General features: G+C 38.0%; 1 protein-coding gene across 28 annotated transcripts in view; it reads right to left on the bottom strand.

Annotated features, from left to right (window-relative positions):
* Window positions 1–763: 763 nt before the first annotated feature.
* Window positions 764–24,948, bottom strand: part of GPHN (gephyrin) — a 578,713-nt gene continuing 554,528 nt past the window's right edge. For all 28 annotated transcript variants that reach the window (XM_014860909.3, XM_014860913.3, XM_070513810.1 and 25 more), the window contains 4 exons: window positions 23,336–23,400; window positions 19,930–20,033; window positions 2,791–2,887; window positions 764–1,747 (listed from right to left, as the gene is read on the bottom strand). In XM_014860909.3, the coding sequence (XP_014716395.1) occupies window positions 1,614–1,747; window positions 2,791–2,887; window positions 19,930–20,033; window positions 23,336–23,400 (400 nt within the window). In that variant the 3' untranslated portion in view covers window positions 764–1,613. The remainder of the gene's footprint in view (window positions 1,748–2,790; window positions 2,888–19,929; window positions 20,034–23,335; window positions 23,401–24,948) is intronic.

Here is a 24,948-nt window from a genome sequence, read left to right as displayed (position 1 = left end):
TTTGTTTGATCTCTATTAATTAACTTTATCTTCTGTAATTGCAAATGTAAGAAATTTAAAATATAGAACATTTTATTTTCAATCTGGAAATATCAAGTATCAGTATAAAATATTTGTTGTTTAGGACTTGGCTTTATCCACTGCCATCATTTGGCACCTTGTTTACTAGTAGGCCAATTTTTGTTGTTTACTTTACTAAGTATATTTTATAGCAAATTTAATGTCCCCTGTTACCTCCATTTCAAAAGTTCCCCTAAGTTTTTATTAAAGGAACCACTGCAGATAGAGTATATTTCAATTGCTGTATTTTCTATGTTTAGTACAGATTTCTCTAATTTCTCTTTTCCTTTCTAACATGATCAAAAAATATCCAGGTAGTCATCTGCAATTTTCTGGTTCACTCCTTTTTCTTCCTTCCATTCCAAAGAACTGTAGAGGTTTGAAATTTGTTTTATGGCATCTAAAATAAAAATTATAGTTTTTCCCCTAAATTATCAACTCTCTTTCCTCTAAATTTGCTTGCTTTTCTTCAGCTACGACTGGAAAAACCAGATCAACTGAAGGTTCTCTCCTACTTTCTAATCTGTTTTTTCACAATGCTATAGATCACAATGCTATAGCAAAGTACAGTTACATCACATCTTAAATCTCCTTTCTATCACTTACCCTTGCTAATCTTAACTGTTCCTTTTATCCAGGTGGAACTCCATCAGAACAGTAGGACAATCTTCTCTTTTTTTAATAACCAGGCCAACACAACAGATTTTTAAATAATGATCAAGGATTTTTTTTATTCATTAAGTTTCAGTATCATTACAGAAAATGTTATGGTACAGAGTTGTTTAACATTATTTTTTCTTTGCTCTTGATTTCCACGTGAATGCTGGTAACACTAATATCTGTACAAGATCAGTCTTTGATTTTTTTCTGTACAATTTTAAATGAATTGATTAAAAAGGCTGTCAGCACTTAAGGAAGCATTATTTCCCCCAGTTTGTTTGTTCAAATAAAAGGTATCCAGTTACTGCCCAAGAGTACTGTGCCACGAGGCTGCAGGGTGAGACCCCTGGCCGTTCTGCAGGGGACGGTGCTCCTTGAGGCAGAGCAGGGCCCCCGGTCACTCTTCTGTTGGCACTGTGCACATAAACACGAGACACATGAGAAAGAACAAGCAAAAGCTCTCTGTAAAGCGGTTATGAAGCGTACTAAGAAGGGAAATCCAAGTGTTGCTTACGCTAGTATAAATAAGCAGACAGCCTTGATTTAAGAGCATAAGTAGTTGTATTTTAAAGATGAGAAAAACACAAGTTCTGCAGGCACCTACTGCTGTCTACTAAAAGCTATCGCTATCAGACCTAGCATTGAACACACAAAGCAATTGCAAGAAAGGAAAAATTTGCTTTGATATAATCAGAATAGAGTTGTCTGTTAAGATTTTTTTAGGTGTTTTTTTCTTTAAAAGGTATTTAAATTCTTTTGAAATATAGTTCAAGGTGTTAACTATACAGATCAACTTTTATCCAAATCAGAAAAACTAGCTGTGCCGTTGCATATTACAGGATACAGTCAATGATATGTGGACATGCATCAAAGCTTTCTGCTGCCGGTGACCATCATAGCCGTCCAATGACCATGACGTCCACCACCTCGCCCTTGTGGAGCTCCACATACTGCTCTGTTTTTGGAGGTAGCATCAACAATCCGTTGGCGCTGCGCATGCTCATCAGACGGCTGCTCATCTGATTACCTAGAAGGAAATACTCTCTTTACAGACGCACGAGCATCACAGCGCACACACACATCTGGAGCCCTGATGAACAGAAATACAGGTCTTCACGAGGAAGAGAGATGATCAGACTTCCAGTACCTTTTTCAGGTGGCTTTGCTACTGCATCCTACCACCTTCTCACTGAACTTAAAAAATAAACATTAGAAATTATTGCTTAAAGGAATAAAACCAAGATTTTATAAAATTATGCAAAATGTCACAGAAATCTTCGAGTCAGGCTCCAATGTAATGTGTGTCTGCAAAGACAAGCTTTTAAAACCTATTAAAATAATAATGATAAGAGCAGCAGCAGCTACCATTTCTCTAGTATTTACTAAGTACCAGACAAGGCGGTAGGCCGTTTATTTAACTATCTTATTTAATTCTCTCAAGACTCAAAAGTGGTTAGTAACTTGCCTAGGGTCCTACTAACTAGTTGGTGGCCAATTTTCATGCAAGTCTCTGATGGCAAAGCCCATGGACTTAGTCACTGTGTTAGCTGATGCCTGTACTGGATAGGACCTTTGTTCAAAGTGTGATACAATTTTTCTGGAGTTGCACCAAAACTAAGTAAAGTATGACTAAAGAAGTTGGGGATAAAAGTTTAAAGTCTAGAGGAGTTACCTAGAGAACTCTGAGTTATCAATATTGATTTCTCAGTCTTTAAAATTTACCAATAGCTAGGGCACAGTAGATGCTACAGAGAATCACATCCTAACTGGGCTTTAATCTCATATTTCAGGGAGGCGTAGCCACAGTCCCTTCCTTTTCCTATAACCAAAGTTATGCTCAGAACTTACTGTTTGAACAAATAGATTAAAATCTTCCGTAATTCTAGATTTGTATTTCAAATATTTATCTAGAAAATATGGCTCCATGGAATAACTAAACTCATCTAATCTTTCAAAAAGGAAAATGTACGATAATTATAAAATTAGGTAGACCAAGGAAGGAGGTTATATATAAATTTGTGTTTGAACAGGATGGGTGCATAGAGACAACTGCAGGAGTGAATGACTAACCTGTACTCTGTGCCCAAGGCAGTGGTTCTTGGTGATGCCAAGTCAGTATACACCGATGGTATTCTGGACGAGGATCCAGTTTTACATCACATGATAACTAGAGAATAAAGAGGAAAAGAAAACAAAGTTGATCACCTGATGATCTCTTAAAACTATAGGGTGGTGGGGGTTGTACAAAGAATACAGTGGACATGGGAAATATCCTGGCATTCTGCTGTTTTCATCACTGCCACCTTATGTTCTTAATGCAGAAAGTCCAGAGGCTGGGCTGCTCTGGTGAAAAGAGAAAAGAAGACTAAGAAGTTGGTATTCATAGAGGGGAAAGGACAGACGAAAAAGACAGGGTCTATTTTTGAAGTCTAATTTTATAGTTTATGAGGACAGATACCTCTGACCTATGAAATGAGAAATTCAAGCAGACATTTTAACACTGAAAATGAAGGAGGTAGACCTAAACAAACAAATGAGCTCGATATCCATTTATTTGTATGTCTGTCTGTCTGTCCATTCATTAAATGTTTACTGAGGCGCTATTCAGTTACCCATTCACACACCTGTCTTCAGCATAAAAAGGGACAGTGACTTTCTTTTTCTCTTGAATATTCCCCTAGTATCCCAACACTGATATACAATTTCATTAAGGCAAATAAAAGCAGTCTCTTCTATAAGGTATATGATTTTGGTTTAGCCATGTCTGGTCCTAAAAGAATTCCTCTGAATGAGTCTTTGTTATGAAATGGCATCTTTCATATCTTTCTAACAAGGATAAAATCCTTTCTAACATAGCAACTTCAGTTCACACATGTGACACAGAATGACCAATCAACAACCTTCAACCTGGAGTCACTGTTTTTTTAATTTATATCATTAAATTCATCCTCAAATCTGATAAATTAAAGTGATAATGTGTTGGTAACAAGTGCTTAAGAGGTATTCCTTGAAAAGTTTATAGCACATGATTATGAATTATAGCCCATCAAAGATTAGTGAAAACAAGACTGGTTCCAGTGTTTGAGAATTAACATTTTCCATTAGCACAATAATCATTTAAGTTACTCTACCTTAAAATGGTCTAGAAACCTTTATTCAACTAAAACAGATATTGCATAGATCGAATGATACAATTAAAATCTGAATATTCTGGAAATTTTAATTCAAGTAAGTATCTCCAATCCATTCTAGTTCCTATGTTTTTAAACATTCTAATTATTCACTCTGACAATCCATGATTTTCCTCTGGAATACAGAAAAAAAATTCTATTCTAGGGTGTTTTTCCTTGATTAAATCACACGCAGCTCTTTCACTTGATATTGCTTTTGTTTACAGTCAGATCTTCTAGGGGGTAACTTGCATTATTTCTGAATTCTTTTGTGCTTACCCAAGGGCAAAAATCTCTGTCTCTTGACCTCTCTCTCTGTGTATGTGTGTTCTCCAGAACTAAATTACAAGAGCTCTTCATATAGCCGTGTTATTTGCTAAGTGCTTAAGCAAGGTTTTTCCCCCTAGCAATGGCACTGGTTGGCAGTACAGTGGAATAAATTCTGGAGTGTGTTGATGTCTGACATGTAGGTTCTACTCCCAGCTTTACTGCTAACTGGTCCTACACCTGTTTGTTCATCTACAAAATGGGACTGTTTGTTTTAAAGGAAGATATTAATGTTAATTTAAGAAACAAGAATGAATTGCATCAAATTGAAGTGAACGAAATTTCTTCCTAGCCTCTATTAAACTGCTGTTCCTTTTGCAGCAAGAGATGAAATTGATTAGATTTTTAGAGTATTTTACTGAAATGCAAAATACTTTATTAATCAATATATTTAGCTGTACTGACACTATAGTTCTGGTATCACTTAGCTTAAGAAAGCACCTCTTTGCTATGAGCATTGATGCTCTTTGCTATGAGCGTCAATGCTTACAAGAATGATACACCATGAATAAATGTAGACACATTTTTTGGTAAAAAAGTATTGCAAATGGTTGATGTTTCACATCTGATTACTACTTTTATTCATTCAAAATTCGGTAGTGGGCTGTGGACTAGGACTATTTCCTCTCTTTTCTTTGAATATTTCTCTGGAATAGTAGTCACTTAAGAGATAAAACTGCATTATTTGGTATAGTATTATATAGTATGTTCTACATGTAAATGTCTAAGGGAGAGAATTAGGGAAAAAAAAGGTCAACAGAATGAGAAGCTAAGCCGCAGACTGGGAGGAAATATTTGCAAAAAATATATCTGATAAAGGCCTGTTATCCAAAATACACAAAGAATTCTTAAAACTCAACAATAAGAAAACGAACAACCTGATTAAAAAATGGGCAAAAGACTCAAACAGATACCTCACCAAAGAAGATACCAAATGGCAAGTAACATATGAAAAGGTGTTCAACATCATACATCATTAGAGAACTGCAAATTAAAACAACAATGAGCTATCACTAAATACCTACTAGAAAGGCCAAAATCCAAAACCTGGCCACAACAGATCCTGGTGAGAATGTGGAAGAACAGGAACTCCTGCTTATTGCTGGTGGGAATGCAAAACGGTACAGCCACTTTGGAAGACAGTTTGGCAGTTTCTTACAAAATTAAACATATTCTTACCATGCAATCCAGCAATTGCATGCCTTGGTATTTACCCAAGTGAACTGAAAATTTATGTCTACACAAAAACCTGCACATGGATGTTTACAGCAGCTTTATTCATAATTTCCAAACCTTGGAAGCAACCATGATGTCTTGCAGTAGGAGAATGGATAAACTGTGGTACATCCAGACAATGGAATATTATACAGCACTAAAATTAAATGAACTATCAAGCCATTAAAAGACAGGAAGGAAGCTTACATGTATATTACAAAGTGAAAGAAGCCAATCTGAAAAGGCTACACACCGTTACAATTCTAACTATAGGACATTCTGGAAAAGGCAAAACTATGGAGACAGTAAAAAGATCAAGGGTTAGCAGGGAGGGAGATGAACAGGCAGAGCAGAGAGGGTTTTTAGGGCAGTGAAACTACTCTGTATGAAACTACAATGGTAGGTACATGTAATTATACATTTGTCCACAATCACAGAATATACAACATCAAGAGTGAACCCTAATGTAAACTATGGACTTTGGATGATGATGTGTCAGTGCAGGTTCATTGATGGTAACAAATGTTCTGGCTCAGGATGTCAATAATGGAGGAAGTTGTGTGTGTGTGAGGACGGGATGCATGGGAACTCTCTATACTTTATGCTTAATTTTGCTGTGAACCTATAATGTGCTCTAAAAAATAAAATTTGTTAATTAAAAAAAAGGGAATAACATTTTGTCCTTCTTCTTTGTCCTGCCCATTTTATAGAGAAGGGACCTCAAAGAAGTCTCAAATAAGAGTAAATAATTAATTGCAAATACAGAGTAATAATATTATCACAGAACTGTTTACATGGTATAAAAGGGCACAAAGAAGTAAGTAATCAACCTTCTTAGGGACACTGAGAAAGGCTTCACAGGGAACATGAGGCCGGAGTCTTATGACTAAGGAATTTTCCAAGTTGAGAAAGGAGATGGTGGTGGTTAGGGGAGAACCTGCTAGGAAGAGGAGTAAACACAGGTATAGGCAGGGGATCTTATGTTCATTCTGGAAGCAGTAAATAGCTTGGTATGGTCAGAGAGCAGGGTGGGAAGCTGATGAACATGGAGAGGAAAACAGACCTTGGGATGGAGGGCATCCTATGCTCACTTGAGCAGTTTGGATTTAATCCTGTGGGCATGGGAAGCAGTGAAGGATTTTAATGGAGATACACGATTAGAGTTACAAAAGGGATCTAAGAGGAGGCAAGATTAGAAGAAGAGAATCCATTAAATATGCCAAAGGTTATATTCAAGTAAATGCTGGAGCCATCATTCAAACCTAGGCTTATTTGGCTACAAAACTCAGGGGATATAAATGGTGAAGGGGGCTTTAGGAGAGTGGGGAAGATCTGGAAGACTGCAGCAAGGAATGGAAGAAGCAGATCCATAGGATATAAAAGGACTGCCAAGGGGAATGTTGGTCCCTGCTGAGATCTGTAAATTGGAAGTGATAACTCAGACGGTTGTATACTCTTCCCTAGTTGTGCTTAGAGGCCTGGGAATAAAAGTGAAAGACAAAGAAGGGAGGATGGATCCAAGTTTGTGAATTCTCAAGAGTGGGTTACAGTGGAAGGAAGAAGAGGCAAAAATAGTTGAGGGTGTTGGAAAGAAGTTGCAGCGCCACACCACAGGATTTAGGCTGGACGAGGAAAATGGTAAAGCCAAAGGGGTTTATGGACTGAGGGACAGGGGTAGGGGTTAAGGAGTGTCTATACTCTTTTATATCTACTGATAGGTAACTTGCCAGTGTTCCTAAATTGCCTACTAGAGTTGGTGATTTTTGAGGTGGAGCAGTTCAGGGTATTGAGAAGGATGCTCATGTGAATTGCTGAGGGAGATATAACGGTATTTAGAATTATGAAAATAAAGCAATTGATGGTAAGAGGTGAGATAGAGAGGAAGATTATTAGGTAATTGCCACAGACCTGAACGTCTTTGGAAGGTTTGATGGTGGTAATGAGGAGAAGGTGAAAGCTCCAGAAGATTCAGGGGAATAGGCTGCAACCAAGAGCTGCACAGACTGGAGAAGGGAGTTTGTGAGAAAACAGATGACCAAAGGGGATTCTATTTGGGTGGAGGCCCAACACGACAGGCTCAAGGTCCTGGTTGGTGCTGGGGACTTGGACACTTCTCAGGTCTGGTCAAAGCTTCCAAAGAGTGGTTAAAGGAGTTTTATACTAACTTTTAAAAAAAGTGCTATAGAAGTTATGAGGCACTGATTTCATTAACCTACCAGAGAGGTCCTTGAGTTTATACACCCTATAAATCATCTCTCTAAAATTTATCACGTAGCTTTAAAATCCTTGCACACACTGGTATGGATCAATTTCAAATTCATTTTTCAAAAGTTTCTATAACCTAGTTATATTTTTCATTTCCTAGTAAGAAGTTAAAACTGATTTAATTTCTTATAAATCATTAACAGTACTATCATTTTCAATATCTGTTCTTTAATCCATAGACCATAATATTCTCATATAACAGGCATCTAATAATCTCTTTTGATGATCAACGACTGATCTTGTCACAATAAACAATCACATTTCTCTCCACAGTTGCAACCACAGTAGCAATTTTCAAACAATGTACACATTTTGTTGAAATGCTTTGTATTTTACTGTTTATGACATCAGTCAGAAAGCATTCATCAAGTTCTTATAGTATACAGGACAATAACGCTCAAGGGAAGAGGGAAGGTGGACAAATTAGAACAGTCCAGTAGAGTTCCAACATGTTCACACTCTCCCAGGACACGGTGATTTGGTTCCATGGGAGATAAAAGTATTTTCCCTTTGCCTTCTCTTAATCACTGCTTGAGGTGGGCTGTTAATACTAATAGGAGTTACCTCAGGCATGTTTCTAGAGAAATAAGTTGAGAACAACAAACAGTATAGGGTGCTTTGATGGAATATTAAGGAAACACATGACAGGATGTCCTTTTGTGGGAATATTAGGTCAATAATTCTATTCAGTGAATTGCTAGGATTATATTTCTGATTGTCTACTGAAAATCAGAAGTATTTCAACTTCAACCATAACTGACTAAGGAAATAGGGCAAGTGTTTATTTTATTATTATTTAAAAAATTATTTTATTGAGGTCATACAGGTTTATAATATTGCGTAAATTTCAGGTGTACATCACTATATTTCAGTTTCTGTATAGACTGCATCATGTTCACCACCAATAGTCTAGTTTCCATCCATCACCACATATACGTGCCCCTTTACCCCTTTGCCCTCCCCCTACCCTCTTGCCCTCTGATAACCACCAATCTGTTCTCCTTATCTGTGTGTTTATCTTCCACATATGAATGAAATCATACAGTGTTTGTCGTTCTCTGTCTGGCTATTTTTGCTTAGCGTAATACCCTCAAGGTGCATCCATGTTGTCATAAATGGAACGATTCCATCTTATTTCTAGCTGAGTAGTATTCCACTGTGTATATATACCATGTCTCCTTTATCTATTCATCCATTGACCGGCACTTAGGTTGTTTCCAAGTCGTGACTATTATGAATAATGCTGCAATAAACATAGGGGTGAATATATCTTTACACATTCATGTCTTCGCGTTCTTTGGATGAATAGCCAGCAGTGGAATAGCTGGATCACATGGTAGTTCTGTTCTTAATTTTTTGAGGAATCTCCATACTGCTTCCCACAGCGGCTTCACCAGTGTTCATTCCCACCAGCAGTGTATGAGAGTAGCCCTTCTCCACATCCTCTCCAATATTTGTTATTTCTTGTCTTGTTAATTATAGCTATTCTGATGACTGTGAGGTGAAATCTCATTGTAGTTTTGATTTACTTTTCCTTAATAATTAGTGATACTGAACATCTTTTTTGCTTAAACTTTATTTGAAAAATGTATTTAAAAGTCCAACAAATTTTTAATATAAGTTATGACTCTCAAACACATTACCACCACTCTAAATATTGTAAAAGTGATCATAGCATACACAGTAGAGAAAGTAGCTAAAGGCAAGAGAGCACCAAAGAAAAGAAGATTGTGTCCGAAGAATAGACATTAGAATAAGGCTGAAGATCAGAGTGACCAGAGATTCCAGGAGTCCCTCATCTTTCTACCCTATCCTGTTAACCCTTCAGATCTAGTATAACCCTCAGGCTACTGAGCTACTTTAGCGAAAAAAGATGCACTACTTTCAGAGCAACTAGCTGGATGGGAACTGAGAGTAGATTGGGATTGGCTCTGCATGGCCAATCTTAAGATCTTGAAAAACTGCAGGAAACACACTGAAATTTGAAAAAATTACAACTTTAGTCACTGTAGGTGGGGGCAAACTGGATGGATAGTGGAATCAGCAGAGTAGATCCTAGTTCCCAAATTTGATGTTGAACATCTTTTCAGGTACCTGTTGGCCATCTGTATATCTTCTTTGGAGAAATGTCTGTTCAGATATTTTGCCCACTGTCTAAGTGTGTTGTCTTTTTGTTGTTGAGACGTATGAGTTCTTTATATATTTTGGATATTAACCCCTTATCAGATATATGGTTTGCAAATATCTTCTCCCAACTGTTAGATTGTCTTTTCATTTTGATCATGGTTTCCTTTTTTTTTTTTTTTTGGAGGCAGATTAGCCCCGAGCTAACATCTGCCCCCAATCCTACTCTTTTTGCTGAGGAAGACTGGCCCTGAGCTAACATCCATGCCCATCTTCCTCTACTTTATATGTGGGACGCCTGCCACAGCATTGTTTGACAAGTGGTGCATAGGTCTGCGCCTGGGATCTGAACTGGTGATCCCCAGGCTGCTGAAGTGGAAGGTGCGGACCAAACTGCTGTGCCACCAGGCTGGCCCCTATTCATGGTTTCCTTTGCTGTGCAGAAGAGCTTTTTAGTCTGATAGAGTCCTATTTGTTTATTTTTTCGTTTGTTTCTCTTGCCTGGTGAGACATAATAATCGAAAAGATGGTGCTAAGACCAATGTCGAAGAGTGCACTGCCTATGTTTTCTACTAGAAGTTTTATGGTTTCAGGTCTTACATTTAAGTCTAATCCATTTTGAGTTAATTTTACGTGTATCGTGTAAGGTAATGGTCTACTTTCATTCTTTTGCACGTCACTGTCCAGTTTTCCTAACACCATTTATTGAAGAGATTTTCCTTTCTCCATTGTATGTTCTTGGCTCCCTTGTCAAAAATTAGCTGTCCATAGATGTGTGGCTTTATTTCTGGGCTCTGGATTCTGTTCTGTCGGTCTGTGTGTCTGTCTTTGTGCCAGTACCATGCTGTTTTGATTACTATAGCTTTGTAGAATATTTTTAAATGAGGGATTGTGATACCTCCAGCTTTGTTCTTTTTTCTCAGGATCTTCTGGCTATTCGGGGTCTTTTATTGTTCCATACAAATTTCAGGAGTCTTTGTTCTAGTTCTGTGAAAAATGTTGTTGAGATTTTGATAAGGATTGCATTGAATCTGCAGAATGCTTTAGGAAGTATGAACATTTTAACTATGTTAATGCTTCCAATTATGAGCAAGAATATCTTTCCATTTCTTTGCGTCATCTTCTTTTCGACAATGTTTTATAGTTTTCAGTGTACAAGCCTTTCACCTCTTTGGTCAAATTTATTCCAGGTATTTAATTTTTTGTGTGTGATTACAAATGGGATTGTATTCTTAATTTCTCTTTCTGCTATTTCCTTGTTAGTGGATAGAAATTAAACTGATTTTTTTTTTTTTTGGTGAGAAGGATTCTCCCTGAGCAAACTTTTGTAATCTGTACCAATCTTCCTCTATTTTGTACGTGGGATGCTGCCACAGCATGGCTTGATGAGCAGCGTGTAGGTCTGTGCCCAGGATTTGAACCTGCAAACCCCAGGCTGCCAATGCAGAGCACGCAAATTTAACCACTATGCCACCAAGGGGCCCCATAAATGAAACTGATTTTTTTTCTTAAAGAGTTTATTTTTCCTTTTTCTCCCCAAAGCCCCCTTGTGCATAGTTGTATATTTTTAGTTGTGGGTCCTTCTAGTTGTGGCACGTGGGATGCTGCCTCAGCATGCCTCGATGAGCAGTGCCATGTCCGCGCCCAGGATCCAAACTGGCAAAACCCCGGGCCACCACAGCGGAGCATGCGAACTTCACCACTTGGGCACGGGGCCTGCTCCCTGAAACTGATTTTTGTATGTTGATTTTGTATCCTGCAACTTTACTGTATTTATTTATTATTTCTAATAGTTTTTTGGTGGATTCTTCAGGGTTTTCTATATATAAAATCATGTCATCTGCAAATAGTGGCAGTTTTACTTCTTCCTTTCCAATTTTGATCCCCTTTATTTCTTTTTCTTGCCTCATTCCTCTGGTTAGGACTTCCTATACTATGTTAAATAAGAGTGGTGAAAGTGGGCATCCTTGTGTGGTTCCTGTTCCTAAAAGGATAGCTTTCAGTTTTTCACCACTGAGTGTGATATTAGCTGTGGGTTTGTCACATATGACCTTTATCATGTTGAGATACTTTCTTTCTATATCCATTTTATTGAGAGTTTTTATCATAAATGGATGTTAGATCTTGTCAAATGCTTTCTCTGCATCTATTGAGATGATCATGCAGTTTTTGTTCCTCATTTTGTTAATGTGGTATATCACACTGATTGATTTTCAGATGTTGAAATGTCCCTCGTCCCTGGTATTAATCCAACTTGATCATGGTGTATGAACCTTTTAATGTAATGCTATACTTGGTTTGTGAATATTTTGTTGAGGATTTTTGCATCTATGTTCATCAGCAATACTGGCCTGTAATTTTCTTTCTTTGTGTTATCCTTGTCTGGCTTTGGTATCTGGGTGATGTTGGCTTGTGTTAGGAAGTGTTCTGTCTTCTTCAACTTTTTGGAATAGTTTGAGAAGGACAGGTAATAAATCTTCTTTGAATGTTTGGTAGAATTCTCTAGAGAAGCCATCTGGTCCTGGACTTTTATTTTTTGGGAGGTTTTTGATTACTGTTTCAATCTCTACTTGTGATTGGTCTATTCAGATTGTCCATTTCCTCTTGATTCAGTTTTGGGAGGTTGTAAGAGTCTAAGAATTTATCCATTTCTTATAGATTGTCCAATTTGTTGGCATATAGTTTTTCATAGTATTATCTTATAATCTTTTGTATTTCTTTGGTATCCATTGTAATTTCTCCTCTTTCATTTCTAAATTTTATTTATGTGAGCCTTTTCTCTTTTTTTCATAGTGAGACTGGCTAAAGGCTTGTCAATTTTATCTTCTCAAAGAATCAGCTCTGTGTTTCGTTGATCTTTTCTACTGTCTTTTGTGTTTCAATCTCATTTTTTTCTGCTCTAATTTTTATTATTTTCCTCCTTCTGCTGACTTTGGGCTTCATTTGTTCTCCTTTTTCTAATTCTGTTAGGTGTAGTTTGAGATTCTTTATTTGAGATTTTTCTTGTTTGTTAAGGTGAGCCTGTATTGCAATGAATTTCCATCTTAGGACTGCTTTTGCTGCATCCCATGTGAGTTAGCATGGTGTGGTTTCATTTTTATTTGTTTCCAGATAGTTTTTGATTTCTGATTTAATTTCTTCAGTGATCCATTGGTTGTTCTGTATCATGTTATTTAGTCTCCATATCCTTGTTCTTTTCCCAGTTTTTTTCTTGTAGTTGATTTCTAGTTTCATAGCATTATGGTCAAAAAGGTGCTTGATATTATTTCAATCTTCTTAAATTTATTGAGGCTTGCCTTGTTTCCCAACATATGGTCTATCCTTGAGAATGTTTCATGCACACTTGAGAAGAATGTGTCATCTGCTGTCTTTGGATGGAGTGTTCTATAGATATATGTATTACGGTTATCTGGTCTAGTTTTGTGCTTAATTCCACAATTTCCTTGTTGACTTTCTGTCTGGATGATCTATACATTGGTGTAAGTGGGATGCTGAGGTCTCTTACTATTATTGTGTTGTTAACATCTCTTTTTAGGTTTGTTAATAGTTGCTTTAGGTACTTTCACACTTCTGTGTTGGGTGCATACATATTTATAAGTGTATTTGTCATCTTGGTGGAGTGTCCCTTTTATCATTATGAACTTTTTTGTCTTGAAGTCTACTTTGTCTGATATAAGTTTGGCAATGCCTGCTTTCTTTTGTTTGCCATTAGCTTGGAGTATTGTCTTCCATCCCTTCACTCTGAACCTGTTTGTCTTTGGAGCTGAGATCTATTTCTTGGAAGAAGCATATTGTTGGGTCTTGTTTTTTAATACATCCTACCAATCTGTGTCTTTTGATTGGAGAATTCAATCCATTTGCATTTAGAGTGATTATTGATATATGAGGGCCTAATGCTGCCATTTTCTCTCTCAGTTTCCAGTTCTTCTGCATTTCCTTTGTTTCCTGTCCCGTGTATTTTGGACTACCAATTCAGTTAGGTCATTTTCTATGCTGGTTTTCTTAGTTTTCTCCTTATTCATCATCTGTGTCTCTGTTCTAATTATTTGTTGAGTGGTTACCATGAGATGTGTATAAAAAACTCTCATAGATGAGAGAGTCTATTTTCTGATAGCCTCTTATTTCCTTAGACTAAGCCAGTTCCATCCCTCTCCTTTTCCCCTTCTAAGTTGTTACCGTCACATCTTATTCCATCTTGTGTTGTTAGTCTGTGGTTGAAATGACAAGACTATATTTATTTTTGGTGTTTTCCTTCCCTTCATCTTTAGTGTTATAATTATTTGCTAACCTGTTCTGATAGAGAGATGAAATTTTCTCATTTTGTCTATCTATTTATCTCCTTGCTCAGAGTTTTGTAACCCCTTTCTTTCTTTCTTTTTTCTGGTATGAGGGCCTTCTTGAGGATTTCTTATAGGAGGTGTCTTGTGTGATGGACTCCCTTAACTTTGTTTTTTTCATCTGGGAAAGTTTTTATTTCTCCATCATATCTGAAGGATATTTTTACTGGACAGAGTATTCTTGGTTAGGTTTTTGTCTTTCAGAATTTTGAATATATCATTCCACTATCTCTTAGCCTGTAAGGTTACTGCTGAGAAATCTGCTGAAAGCCTGATAGGGGTTCCTTTGTACATTATTTTCTCCTGCCTTGCTTCCCTCAATATTTTTTCTTTATCAATGACTTTTGCCAGCTTTACTACTACATGCCTTGGAGAAGGTCTTTTTACACTGATATATTTTGGAGATATATTGCTTCTGTCACGTGTACTTCCATCTCCTTACCCAAGTTTGGGAAATTCTCTGCTATTAATTCTTTGAATAAGCTTTCTGCTCTATTCTCCTTCTCTTCACCCTCTGTAATATCTATAATCCTTACGTTGCATTTCCTAATTGAGTTGGTTGTTTCTCAGAGAATTTCTTCGTTTCTTTTTAGTCTTAGTTCTCTCTCCTCTATCTGAAGCATTTCTATATTTCTGTCCTGCAAACTGCTAATTCTGTCCTCCATAATATCAGCTCTACTGTTCAGGGAGTCCAGATTTTTCTTTATCTCATCCATTGTGTTTTTCATCTCCAAATTTCTGATTGGTTCTTCTGTATAGTCCCAATCTCTTTTGCGAAGTAGCTCCCAAACTCATTGAATTTTCTTTCTGCATTCTCTTTTAACTCCTTGAGTTTTTAAATGATAACTATTTTTAATTCTCTGTCATTCAAGTTATAGATTCCTGTGTCTTCTGGACTGATTTCTGGGTACTTGTCACTTTTATTCTGTTCTGGAGATTTAATGTATTTTTTCATACTGCTTGACAGCATAGATTTGTGCCTTTGCATAGAGATAGAATTTGGTTGCAGCTTCCACCTGCCACCACTGGGGGGAGCTGGGTAATCTGAGCCAGCCAAAATCCCCATCAGCTGTGCCTGTCCAAGCCTGGGCCACTCCTTGGGATCACAGTGGCCCTTTGAGGTCTCCCACCAACTGGGAGAACAATAATGTGGGGGCTCCAGGCTGCTGCCACCTGCTCCCACAGTCCTGCCCTGATGCCCTACCCTCTTCGGGACCACAGAGATATGATGGGCATTTGCTGCAGCTGGGAGCTAATTTGCCTGGACTCAAAAGCTCTGCTGCCATCTGGTCCTAGGTTGTACCAGCTGTTGTGCTTGGTGGGTGGGGCCTCCCTGCTGGGTCTGAGCCAGAGCTGCTCCCTGGGACAGCAGTGGGATTGTGGACTCTCCCACTGGTTGAGAGAGTCATCACACAGGGGCTCAGGGCTGCTGCTGGCTGCTCCCATGTCCTGTCAAGTTGCACTCCTTCTTCATGACTGCAGCAGGACTTTGGGCGTTCGAAGTAGCCAGGGGCTTGTTTGCCCAGACTTGCAGCTGTGCCGCCGTCTGCTCCTAGGTCACAGAAACCTTTGTCCTTGGTATGTGGGGCCTCCTCACTCGGTGTGAGCCAGAGACACTCCCTGGGGCCATGGTGGGACTGTGGGCTTTCCCACTGGACCAAAGTGCAATCATGCTGGGGCTCAGGGCTGCCATCACCTGTTTCCACAGTCACACCAAGGTGCACGCCCACCTTTGGGACTGCAGTGGTGCTATGAGTGCTTCAGCTGGGGAAGCAGTGGCATGCAAGTACTGGGTTGCCTGGGGCCGGAGAATTCTCAGCGATCTGCACCACCTCCCCAGGGGTAGTCCATCTACCTTCAGACGTATAGCAGCATGGGTCTCTCAGGTGTGTTGAGGTGCTGTGTGTGTATCCTCTGCTGATCAATGAATGTCCATTTAGTTGTAGTTAGAAGTGGGAGAGACAAAGGGAACAGCTGACTCTGACATGTTGCTGACGCCGTTCCTCTTGTCTATTCCTCTTTTTACATCTGTTAATAATTGCTTTACATATTTAGGTGCTCCTATGTTTGGTGCATAGATATTCATAAATGTTATATCCTCTTGTTTGATTGTTCCCTTTATCAGTATGTGCTGCCCTTCTTTGTCTCTTGTTACAGCTTTTGTTTTAAAGTCTATTTTGTTTGATACAAGTTTGCTACCTCAGCTTTCTTTTCATTGCCATATGCATGGAGTATCCTTTTCCATCCCTTCACTTTCAGTTTGTGAGTGTCTTTAGGTCTGAAGTGTGTCTCTTGCATGCAGCATATATATGGGTCTTATTTTTTTTTATCCATTCAGTCACCCTATGTCTTTTGATTGTAGCATTTAGTCCATTGACATATAAAGTAGCTACTGATAAGTATGGACCTATTGCCATTTTATTACTTTTTTTCTGGGTGTTTTAGTAGTTCTTCTCTGTTCCTTTCTTATTCTCTTGCTCTCTTCCCTTGTGATTTGATGGCTTTCTTTAGTATTATGTCTGGGTTCCTTTTTCTTAATTTTTTGTGTATTTATTATGGGTTTCTGGTTTGTGATTATCATGAGGTTCATATATAATAACCTTATGACTGCTCCTGGGTGTGAAGTGCTGTGGGTAGAATGTGTTTTTTTCCTCAGCAGAAAGGTATTTTTGCCTCTTCTGCCTCTGTCAGTGTTGTCCCTTGTTGTGGGAGTCCTTTTTATCCAGTTTCTGGTTCTCTCTCAGAGGCAACTGTTCTATAGGTACTTGTAAATTTGTTGTGTCTGTGGGAGGAGGTGAATTCAGAGTCCTCCTATGCCAACATCTTCCCAGTCTCCTTATTTTAAGGAGGCAAGGGCTTATTTTAAACTGTTGCTCTTCAGAATGTGTTGATATAAAAGGATGACATGTTTTGTGCAGACCTTTTAAAACAATGCAGCATTGCCCTACTCATAGGACAGCTACATCAGAGTCCAGCAGTATGAGTTACCAACACTAGCATTTAACATCCACTTCACTCCTGAAAGCAGCAAGAATTGGGAGAGGTTGTGACTGTGGCAACCATTTTGGAGAACATTTATAAGCTGCATCTTGGGTGGTCAGAAATAGAGACAATAAGTTTTACTATGTTTCAAGGAAGTGAATAAGGTTATGTTCTAAAGTGGCAGTTATGCCAGTAAAGGTGTGAGGGTGATTTTGGGAGTTAAAAACAAAAGAAGCAAACAGCTAAGCATACTGATGACCCATCCTCACAGTCCCAGTAACACTGCTCTGTGTGAGAGAGAAAGGAGTTTGATTCTTAGACCAGTTCTCAATTCCAGGACCTGACAGGAGTGAGCAGCGTGATGAACAACGTACCAGGCATCAGTGTGATTGCAGAGCACTCTGCCTCATCATTGTTGTCAGAATGGATGGCTGCTATGACATTAGTTTTAAAGAAGAGATGGTGGATGTTAGCATGAGAAATAAATGAAAAGATTCATAAGAACTCTGCAAAGTCAAAGAGAAGTCTTCTTTATTTCTCATGTTAACAATGTGGATTTTACTTATTTCCTAAATTCAGCTAAATATGAAAATAGCAAATTCAGTATTACTGGTATGAATGTGTAGGCTTTAAGACTTTGATCTTCTGACTTGATCAGAATATTTTTTGTTCATTTATGGCTTTTTTCTTCTTTTTCCATTTAATTTAAAAGAAGACTACCACTGTCAGGGAGTCCAGATTTTTCTTTATCTCATCCATTGTGTTTTTCATCTCCAAATTTCTGATTGGTTCTTCTGTATAGTCTCAATCTCTTTTGCGAAGTAGCTGCCAGTTGGTGGGAGACCTCAAAGGACCGCTGTGATCCCAAGGAGTGTCCCAGGCTCAGACAGGCACAGCTGACTTGAACAGACATTTCTCCAAAGAAGAGATACACATGGCCACCAGGTATATGAAAGAGTATATGAAATGCAGATCACAACCACAATGAGATATCACCTCACGCCTGTTAGGATGGCTATTATCAAAAAATGAAAATATAACAAGTGTTGGTCAGGATATGGAGAAACTGGAACACTTATATACTGTGGGTGGGAATGTAGAATGGTTTAGCCACTATGGAAAACAGTATGGAGGTTCCTCAAAGAATTAAAAATAAAACTACCATATGATCCAGTAATTCTACTTCTGGGCATATATCCTAAAGAACTGAAATCAGGATCTCAAAGAGACATCTGCACCCCCATGTTCACTGTAGCATTGTTCACAATAGGCAAGATATGGAAACAACCCAAATGTCCATTGACAGATGAATGAACAAGGAAAATGTCGTATACACACATGATGGAATACTATTCAACTTTAAAAAAGAAAGAAATCCCACCATTTGTGGCAACATGGATAAGCTAGAGTACATTATACTAAGTGAAATAAGCCAGTCAAAGAAGGATAAATATTGTATGATTCCACTTATATGAGGTATCTAAAATAGTCAAAGTTATGGAAGCTGAGAATAGAGTGGTGGCTGCCAGGAGATGAGGGGAGGAGGAAATGGGGAATCGTTACTCAATGGGTATAAAGTTTCTGTTATGCAAGGTAAGTTCCAGAGATCTGCTGTACAACATAGTACTTTATAGTTAACGATATTGTTTTGTGCACTTAAAAATACTTTAAGAAGATAATTCTCATGTTAAATGTTCTTACCATGAAACAAACAAACAAACAAAACCACAAAAGAACATGAGAAAATTCTGGGAGGTGATGGATATGTTTAGTACCTTGATTGTGGTGATGATATCATGGCTGTACACGTATGTCCAAACTCATCAAAATGTATACATTAAATATGTGCAACTTTTTGTATATAAATTATGTTTTAATAAAGCTTAAAAAAATAAAAGTAATGGTTTGGTATTCTAGTTTATATCACCAAGAAAATTGTTCATTAGTTATACAGAAAGTGTGTCACATAATTAGTTGAGTAGTAGTAAATCAGATTCAAGTTAGTGTTGCTGGAGAAGGGGACTCTAATTTCCAAGTGACTTTTACCTTCGGTCTGATTCCTCAGCCTTACTCGTCCTTTTTCAAACAATATGGTCATCTTCTCCTTTTGATTCACTAGACTCTTTCTAGTCCATTTTCTTTTCCTGAACCGTTTAAAATTTATCAGTGAGGTCAGAGAAAAAGTGAGCAGGTAAATTGCTATACTCTGCAGGTTTACACAGGAGAAAGCAAATTCTTGTCCCTCTTTCACTACAGGTTTAGTGTTAGGGTCGTGCCAGCCACATTCTGCTGACCATTTTTTTCTTTAAGATTTTTTTATTTTTCCTTTTTTTCCTCAAAGCCCCCTGGTACATAGTTGTGTATCCTTAGTTGTGAGTCCTTGTAGTTGTGGCATGTGGGACGCCACCTCAGCATGGCTTGATGAGCGGTGCCATGTTCGCACACAGGATCTGAACCAGTGAAATCCTGGGCCGCTGAAGCGGAGCATGAGAACTTAACCACTCAGCCATGGGGCCGGCCCCTCTGCTAATCGTTTTATCATTACATATCTACTCCCACATGGACTTCTCGCTGGAGAAAATTATCCACTTTAGAAGTCATGGAATAATGAGGGAGGGGAATAAAAGGGACCCTTTTCCCTCCATTTTCTATCACGAAGGGGAGAATATAAGCACATTTTCCCTCAAAACTAATATAAAATTCTAGATGTTTGTTCCAGGGGTTAGGAAATCATACTCTTAATTGTTATTAGACTTCAATTTTGGTTCTTGGTCATTAGAAAACATTACCCTGGCTTTGATGATGGTTGGCCGAGGATCCAAGATGCCCTGCATCTTTCTCAGTGCAGGCACAACAAAGAGATTGCAGGTGACCACAGCTGACACAGGATTCCCTGAAAGTCAACCAGGCAGTTATTTAAAGTACACACATAAAGATTTGCTGAATAATTATGACCGTCTATACCTTGAGGTGTGAGAGAGTGAAGTGACTAAGCAATAGTCTTCCTCTTCTGAGCCACCTCGAATCTAAAAGGATGCCGGGATAGAGCTGAAGCCAACCAAACGCCAGAGGGTGTAGACATGGCTCTACCAGCGAGATGCAGAGACCTTTGATGCCCAGAAACTATTTAACACTATTTATTGCTGCTTTCCTGGGAGCTATGGGTCAAAAGCTATTACTAATCCTGTTAAGTTTTAAAGCAGACTCTACTTGTTATTTTTTAAATGTTTTAAAATTACCACAGTAACACATGCTCAGTACAAAAAAAATTAGAAACTAGGATAAGCATAAAGAAATTTATTCATAATCCCCTCTACCCAGAAACTTCTTTAAATTTTAAAAATAAAACTAAATGATTTAAGAATAGGAGGGCTTGAAGATGAATACTGTTATGACTGACTTGCGCTCCCTCCAAATTCCTATGTTGAAGTCTTAACCGCCAGCGTGACTATATTTGGAGATAGGGCCTTTAAAGAGGTAATTAAAGTTAAATGAGGTCATAAGTGTGAGGTCCTAATCCAATAGGAACGGTGTCTTCACAAAAAGAGGCAGAAACAGCAGGAGTGCACATACACAGAAGACAGGCCACAGGAGGACATAGTGAGAAGATGGCCTTCTGCAAGACAGGAAGAGAGGCTCAAGAGAAACCAACCTTGCTGGCACCTTGATGTTAGACTTCTAGTCACCAGAACTGTGAGAAAATTAATTTCTGTTGTTCAAGCCATCCCGTCTGTAATATTCTATTACATTATGGTAGCCTGAGCAGACTCATAGACATACCAAGTTCTTTTGAAGTTATAAGAAGAATTTGAGGAATTCAGTTGTACTTCTCCAAGAAGAAATCTGGGTATGTCATGCACTTCAAAAGGAGGAAAGGTGGGCTATGAATAAAAAGGCTGGGCTGAGCATAACAGATTGAGTTTCTGTGCAGTATTGTTAACTAATCAAGCTGTGTGACGCTGGTGAGTTCCAAACCTTTCTGAGCTTAACTACTCATCCACAAAATGAAAGGTTTGGATGATATGATTCTCAATATCACTTCTTGCTCTAAAATTCTAATTTTATTAATACTTTTTTATAGTGGTATGTGAGTATGTATGTATATACTGTGGGGGGGGGGTGAGGAGGGATGGGCTATTAGATTTTTAGGTTCCCTTGGCCTGGCAATGTGCTGCTAATTCCATCACCAAAGTAAAAGGCAATGGTCAGTTTAGCCTATTATTAGCTAAAACCATTTCTTTAATTTTTGTCTACCCACAAAAGTAGTTAAGAATAGATTTTTTTCAATGGTAAAAAGTGATGAGTGATACTAATGATTTCAATAGAAAAATGAGTTGTCCAACAGTACAGTAGACTCTTAATGAGAATCAGTTGCTTTTCCCTTGCCTCAAAATACAAACACATGTAAATTTTTCTGGAAAAGCCAAAAAAAAAAAAGGGAAAAAAGCTATTGTTTAAGAATGATTACAGAGTTCCTGTAATGCCACTGCTTTATAGAATTACTCTATAAAAAGTGAATTGCTCTATATAAGAAAAAGGACTGGAAGGACTCAAATAAAAAAATTTCACCTAGTGGTTATTTCGGTGGGGAGTTTCTTAAGGTGTCTCTGTATTTTCTAATGTTTTTACAGTGAACACGTGTTATTATAGTAATTTAAAAAGTTAAAAAAATAGCAAGTGAATACAGAAAACTTTTAAAGTGCTTTAAAACTTTTCAAGATTAGTAATGGCTTTAAAAGCATGGCATTCAAGAAAGCAGAAACAATACTGAATTGTAAAATCCTTGTGAAAGGAGCCACTTTGCTAGTTCTACAAACTGAACCCGTGAGCTATTGCTGCCCTCTTTTGGTTCATTCAGGCTGAGCAGAGAAAACCTCAAATTAGAGTAGCAATTTGAAAATAGGTTATTTAATTCTAACTTCTCTGGGTGATCAACAATACTTCATAAGTAATGGCAAAATAGGCTCCCACTGTAACATTCTTCGTCTGCAGGTCAAGTCATATGTTCTGTAGACAAAGTAAACAGTTTCTTCTAGGCCAAACGCAGTAGGAAGAGGATCACACTTCCTTATATAAAGGCTTTCAGAGGATCTAAAGGCCCTAAGGAGTTCTATACCAGAAATACATTTTGGGGTCCACTTTACTTACATGTCCTCTCTCTCAAAATTTCCTATATGATAGAACTCTAATCACTTTTATGCTTATAGATAGGAGTTTTAGAAATGTTTTTAAAATTCTAAATTTTTCTGCCTGCTTTCCTTTCTTTGTATCACTATTTTGAGATTTATCTAATATAGAAAGCAGATGAATATCTCAAAGCCACCAGATTTGTGCATCTGAAAGGAATAAGTCAGTTATTTTCTGAAGGAATCATGCCAAAAAACAGAGAATAGGACACTGTTACAGAGCAGAGGATAATTTCAAAAATTGAAAAAAACAACAAGTAGATACACAAACTTCTAAACTGTTTTAGAATTTGTCAAGATTAGTAATGGCTTTTGAAGCATGGCTTTAACTGCACAGCCAGAAATCAATATAAAAAACTGAATTTGAAAGTCTTTGTCAACTGAATCCCTTTGCTTTTTCTATAACACGAACATGTGAGTTTCTGCTCACATGGGAGTGAGGCTGGGGATGGTGATGTGGTCAGACTGATGATATTGAGGTTTGGCTGAGAAGCACCAGGACTAGGAGGCCCTCCTTCCACGTCGGCCCTCACCCCGCAGTCCACATTTGGCAAGGATCACAGGCAGCTTTATGGGTTTTGTTCTAGTATTTGCCCAGGCGATTCAAGGCCCTTTGGCCCCTTGAGCACAACACTTGTAGTCGTGGGAGGTGATTAGACTGCTAACTTTGACCAATTTTCTTTAAGGAAAAGTGCCCCAGAAAGATTTAGCAAGAGCTAACACTTGATTATCATCTTGGCATTTTGAATGCGCTTTGAAAGATACTATCTAGTTTGACTTTCACACCAATCCTATGAAGTAGCTGTTAGCCCCAATTTATAGATCAAGACACAGCTTCAGAGAGGTTAAGTAATTTGCCCAAGGTCATACAGCAGTAAAGCTGGGATGTGAGCCCAGGTCTTTCAGATGCCAATCAAGTGCTCTGATAGGAGACTAGTCATCTGGGATTCAAAAAGATTTTGGTCATTTTTCCAGAAAAAGCAAACGAAACTATTTCAATTGTTCTTACCTGGCAGTGCAAAGATTATTTTTCTTACACCATCTATATCCAGAGTTGCAAATGTTGTTGGCAGGCTAGAGAGACATGAGGTTATTTGTTAGCGTCTGCTAAGGAATATGAAGAGTAAGTTAAGTACTCCTGTTTGTTTGTTACATGGCTCTTCACAGAGAACTCATCACATAAAAATACTTTTCTGTTGGCTCTGCTTTAAACCTTTATACTCTGAAGTGTTTCAAGAGCCTTTAAATTAATTTGTTTTTAGTATCTTCTGTTTTCAAACTTCCTGGTTTTCTGTAGCCTACTTTTTTTCCTTCCTGTGAGTGCCATTAGAAGTGTATTCCAAATCCTGGAGTTTCTCTACCCCTCTAGTTAATATTATATCATACTATTTTTGCTGGAGCTTTATAACAATCATTCTTATTATCAGAAGACTACCTGGTAATACATGTCTATCAGATAACTGCCTATTGTTCAAGATGAGTATCTCGCAACCCTTTAAACTGTAACCAACAATAAAAATAAGAATCTGCCTTCTATGAAGGGAGATTTTATTTTTGTTTTTTGCTGAGGAAGATTTGCCCAGAGCTAACATCTGTTGCCAATCTTCTTTTTATATGTGAGCTGCTGCCACAGCATGGTCACTGACAGACATGTGGTGTGGGTCCATGCCCGGGAACCGAACCTGGGCTGCCAAAGTGGAGCACGCTGAACTTAACCACTAGGCCACCATGGCTGTCTCAGAAGGGAGTTTTTTGAAATGTCAAAATAAGTAAAATACCATGACTAGAACAAAATTAAAGCAATAGTAATTAAAAATATTCTCAAACTATACTTCCTTAAGATTCTGACATGAAACCTTTCATGGGGGTGTGGAAAGGGATGAGTGTGAGAGGGATGGAGGAAGCAGGCAGTTAAGAATAATGATTTCTTTCTATTGACTACTCTTTACATAGAACTTCAGCTAAAAATTTCATTATATTAATAAAATTTGAATGATGTAGAATCCTTAGGGAATGCTGAAATTTCCATATAGTTGAAAAAGTATCCTTTTAAGCACTGAAAGTGTTTTTATTTTTACTAGTTTTACAGGTTGGTCTTTCAAAAATGGATCACTCACTCGTTAGCTTTTGCAATAATATGACTAACATTTTTTGATGATTCCCAACCATCATTATTAACTTATTCTACTTCGCTATAATACAGTGATGTTGAGTCACTAGGGTATTGCGTATTGTTTTCACCTATAAACCATAACCCCACACCACACACTGCTGTGTTTCTATAATCCTTGATTCTGTCTTTTTTTTCCCCCAGGTCTTTTCTGTGGCTCCCCTTAATGCTAGACTGCCATCATCTCTACCCTTAAAGCTGGTTTTAGGTTCGGGAACCAGAGAGTACTAGTAATAGTATATTGTTAGAATGACAATAATAATAGAAGCTACTATTTTTAAAGAAACAGTGATACATTACATCCATTATTTCACTTAATTCTCACAACAATCCCATGGGGTAACAACTATCATCCCATTTTATAGTTGAGGAAACTGAGACTCAGAGAGATTAAGCCATTTAGCCAAAATCACTCTGCTACTAAGTGGGGAAACAAAGATTCGAACCAAGGT

This window comes from Equus asinus, chromosome 7, assembly GCF_041296235.1.
Source record: "Equus asinus isolate D_3611 breed Donkey chromosome 7, EquAss-T2T_v2, whole genome shotgun sequence".
In the NCBI taxonomy this organism is placed as follows: Eukaryota; Metazoa; Chordata; class Mammalia; order Perissodactyla; family Equidae; genus Equus; species Equus asinus.
The sequence above is the reverse complement of the archived record's forward strand: the minus strand, read 5'-3'. Positions and strand labels throughout refer to the sequence as shown.